A 4,499-nucleotide genomic window follows, 5' to 3' on the forward strand; every position below is an offset into this window, starting at 1 on the left:
ACGCCTTGTGTGTTTGTTAGTTTGGACCCCGAGCCCACCCGAGTTTTCATCCCATCGTGTGTTACGCTAGTGAGTTTTGCTCTTGTGACGACACACCGAATGTTAGGTGGCAGCCACCGATATGGTTTCCCGGGGAAAACTCAAGCCAAACTTTGAAGCCAACATGAGCCCGATTAAAACAACATAAGACCTAAACACAAGAAAATCAACGTTAAAAAAGAATAAAAAAAATTCCGTAAGATATTTAACTAGATTCATTTTTGCCATTTTGTAAATTACAAAGGACAAAAACTGAAAAACCCCAAAATCCACAACCTCTAAAACCCTAATAACTCATCTTCCAACTTCTCTTTCTCACGCCTCACAGTTTCTTGTGGGCGTAAACAAACTGATCATCACCATGCCGACAATCACCGACGACAGCATCACCAAATCCGACAAAAAAACCAAGAACAAAGACCACAAACGTAAGCTTCAAGACCAAGACCAAGAACATCCTGAGCTCGAACAAACCCACAAAAAAGACAAGAAAAAAAACAAGAAAAACAAAGAATCTGGTACAATAACCGAAACCCTTAATGGGTCTGAAGAGTTGAGTGAAAAGAAGAAGAAAAAGAAGCAAAAGAAAGAAGAAGAAGAGGTTAAGAACATTGGTGTTGATGAGGTTAGAGAAAGTGAAGATAATGTTGTGGTATCTGGGAAAGATATTAGTGATGTCAAGTACAAAGCTTTGAATTCGTTTGCTGAGTCTAACTTGTCTGATGACTTGTTGAAGTGTTGCAAGAATTTTAATAAGCCGTCTCCGATTCAGTCCAATTCCTGGCCCTTTTTGCTACACGGGCGTGATTTTATTGGGATTGCTAAAACTGGTTCAGGTAACTTGAAATTGTTATTAGAGTTTGGATCAAATACAAATTAAATTAACGCGTGTAATTATATATACAACATAGTGTAATTATAATGTAGTGTAATTATACTTGATTCTCACAATTAGCACGTTAGTTTAATTTGTACGTTATTATTATTATGATTTTATTTGTACGTTAACTTTCCCCTTGTTATTATTATGGGTTTGGATTGTAAAGTTTAGATTTTTATGGTTTTTTATTTGGGGTTTGGTTGTAAAGTTGAGATTTTTATTGATTTTCATTTTGGGGTCTATTTGGTTTTTATTGTAAAGTTTAGATTTTTGTGGTTTTTGATTTGGGATTTATTTGGTTTTGGTTGAAAAGTTTTTTTTTTTTTTTGTGGTTTATTTGGTTTTGATTGTAAAGTTGTGATTTTTATGGTTTTGATTAGGGAAAACACTGGCATTTGGGATACCTGCAATGAATCATATATTGAACAAGAGGCAGAACAAAACAACTAAGAAAGTGACTCCACTATGCCTTGTGCTTTCACCAACAAGAGAACTTGCTCAACAGGTCAGTATTTGATTTCAGTCACATGCAGTTAGGGTTGTAAACGAACCAAATGTTTGCTGAATTGTTGGCTGGAAGTTTGTTTATGTTCCCTCGATTAACATGAACAAGGAATTTTGTTCAATTAACTAAATAAACGAGCATTAACATAGTCACTGTTCATTCAAATGTGTTCGTGAACGTTCGATAATGTCTTAATTTACTTTTGTTTACGTTTGCTTATGCTCGTAAATGTTTGTTTGTTTGTGTGTGTTCATTAAAGGTTTTTGATATTTTTTTAATGACTTCTCTAATCTTATAATATAGATATAAGCAAAATTGTTAGCTATAAAACAAAAGTATATTATATATATGAATGTGAAAATAAACAACACAAGGTTGGTAGCCTGACCGAACCATTGGCACTGACCATTCTCGGTTAGCCAAGTCAAATGAAACATTATTTTTGCTAGTTCGTTTGTGTTCGTGAACCATTCACGAACAAGCTCGTTTCCTTAGTGAACAAACACGAACAAGGAATTTCGTTTGGTTAGGTGTTCATGAACCGTTTGTAGCTTATCGAACGAATATGAACATGGCCTTGTTTAGTTCGGTTCGTTTACAGCCACACATATAGTTTTTAGAATGCTTGATAGCTTTGATAAGTAAATGATTATATTAATTTTGAACTTGAAAAGAAAGATATTTGGATGAAATGATTATTTCATGTATGGTCTCACGAATATGTGTTCAATTTGGCAGATTTATGATGTTCTATCTGATGCTGGTGAACCGAGTGGTGTTCGGTCAGTTTGTGTCTATGGAGGAACTTCTAAAGGACCCCAAATATCTGCTCTAAAATCTGGAGTGGTAAGATACTAAGATCACATATTCACTTATGATTGTTACTTAGTTTAAATTGAAACAATTGTATTATACATACACATTTTGTTGCTGTTATCTCACGTATTCTTTCTTTCTTTTAGGATATTGTTATTGGAACCCCGGGGCGTTTGAAGGACTTAATAGAAATGGGCGTGTGCCAGTTACAAGAGGTCTCTTTTGTGGTAAGTAAATGCAATTTTGTTATGGAATGTGTGTATATATTTCGTTGGAAAATACAAGTATTGAATTTCACAATTATTGCAGGTGCTTGATGAAGCAGATCGGATGCTTGATATGGGATTTGAACCAGAAGTTCGTTCCATTCTTAGCAAAACAAGTTCTGGTACATGATCAATTTTAATTCTAGTTTTGTTATGGAGTACTCGGTTTGGCTAAAAAGTCAAGCTGTAGCTCTTTTTTGTATCTATGTCTTCTCATGCTTACTTTTTATATTCTGCAGTTCGTCAAGTTGTAATGTTCAGTGCAACTTGGCCCTTAGCTGTGAATCAACTCTCTCAAGAATTTATGGATCCGAATCCTGTTAAGGTGATTTTTGTTGCAGATAATTGCATTTCTATAGGCTGCAAATTTGTCTTTTACATAACATGTTTTATCTTATCTTGACAGGTTGTTGTAGGATCAGAGGATTTAGCTGCCAATCATGATGTCATGCAGATAGTTGAGGTACCGTGAAATTGTGAATGCTTGTGATCTTATATTTTATACAATTTCATATCCACTTTTGAGTTAAAAGACATAAAATTATCTTGCTTTTAAATGTAGGTGTTGGAAGATCGAGCACGTGATGAACGCTTAGTTACATTGCTAGAGAAATACCACAAGTCAAGAAGGTTTTTCTTTCTTGCATTTTTTTTCCATGATGCTTTCACTTGTGAACTTTTAATCTTTTTCATAGTTACTAATTGTGGGATGTGAATCTTTCAGGAACCGAGTTCTGGTCTTCGTTTTGTACAAGAAAGAAGCATCCCGAGTGGAGAATATGCTACAAAGAAGGTGACTTTCTTTACACATTTTTGAACATTAGTTATCTTTTTAATAGTTGATATCAAGTTATCAATAATTTAATATCATCAATCTTGGATTTATAGGGGTTGGAAGGTTGTTTCTATTAGTGGTGACAAACAACAAAAGGCTCGAACAGAGGCACTTCAATTATTCAAGGACGGTACTTCACCTCTATTGGTAAGTGAATTGTTTAATATTTGGATTAAATATTCAAACCATGATAATATATAACTTTTTTCTGTTTGTGCAGATAGCAACAGATGTGGCTGCGCGAGGGCTGGATATTCCTGATGTGGAAGTTGTAATAAATTACAGCTTCCCATTGACCACGGAGGATTATGTTCACAGAATTGGAAGAACAGGTCGTGCTGGTAAAAAGGGTGTTGCACACACTTTCTTCATGAAGGAGAATAAGGTAATCACCGTTAATATTTTCGTTGCATTTTTCAATCGTGACAAGTTAATTAATACAAAAATGCATTTCAGGCGCTTTCTGGTGAGCTGATAAATGTTCTTAGAGAAGCTGGACAGAATGTACCTACAAACCTTTTGAATTTCGGTACTCATGTCAAGAAAAAGGTTCGTATTTTATTTTTTTTGAATCTCGTTTATCTTTTGGTCAATGGGTTTATTTTCTGAAGTTCGATTTCATTTGGTTACGTTTTTTCTTTGTGCAGGAATCGAAGCTGTATGGAGCCCATTTCAAAGAAATATCTGCAGATGCACCTAAGGCCACTAAGATTACATTTGACTCTGATAATGAAGATTAATTAGAAAATTTTGACTAAATTTCATATGTTTTGTTTGTAATCTCTGGATATTTTTATTAAACGCATATTACTGTTGCAATTGTTTGGTTTACTTAATATTATTTATATGATTATCTCGTCTTTTATACGATTTGTTTTATTTTATCTGTCTTTTCTTTAGAAGTTGATACCATAAAAAACTAGGCACTTTAAGATAGCTATTATCTGTTAATTTGGACCGCTTCAAGTTAGATAACGAGTCAAAACAAGATAACCGATCGTCTGCACATGTTGTATATCGTCATTACTGTCTCTGTGGCTGCACAGCATTGTCACTACCGTCTTGCTGCTGCAGCCACCGTTGCTACTTCTTCCATCCTAGCCACAACCAACTTCACGCTGCTGCCACAATACGCATCATGCACACATTTACTACCAA

General features: G+C 34.7%; 1 protein-coding gene across 1 annotated transcript; it reads left to right on the top strand.

Annotated features, from left to right (window-relative positions):
- Positions 1 to 363: 363 nt before the first annotated feature.
- Positions 364 to 4,206, top strand: LOC143547070 (DEAD-box ATP-dependent RNA helicase 5-like). The gene is made up of 13 exons (XM_077038581.1): positions 364 to 875; positions 1,300 to 1,424; positions 2,163 to 2,270; positions 2,387 to 2,467; positions 2,550 to 2,628; positions 2,746 to 2,831; positions 2,913 to 2,969; positions 3,069 to 3,136; positions 3,231 to 3,299; positions 3,395 to 3,488; positions 3,562 to 3,726; positions 3,798 to 3,890; positions 3,989 to 4,206. The coding sequence occupies exons 1-13, from the start codon at positions 401 to 403 to the stop codon at positions 4,079 to 4,081; spliced, it is 1,593 nt and encodes a 530-aa protein (XP_076894696.1). The 5' UTR covers positions 364 to 400; the 3' UTR covers positions 4,082 to 4,206.
- The last annotated feature ends 293 nt before the right edge of the window (positions 4,207 to 4,499 follow it).

The sequence above is a fragment of the Bidens hawaiensis genome, unplaced genomic scaffold (genome assembly GCF_021521415.1).
Source record: "Bidens hawaiensis isolate Kalapana, Puna unplaced genomic scaffold, B.hawaiensis_p1.1 tig00014593_1, whole genome shotgun sequence".
NCBI classification, from domain to species: domain Eukaryota; kingdom Viridiplantae; phylum Streptophyta; class Magnoliopsida; order Asterales; family Asteraceae; genus Bidens; species Bidens hawaiensis.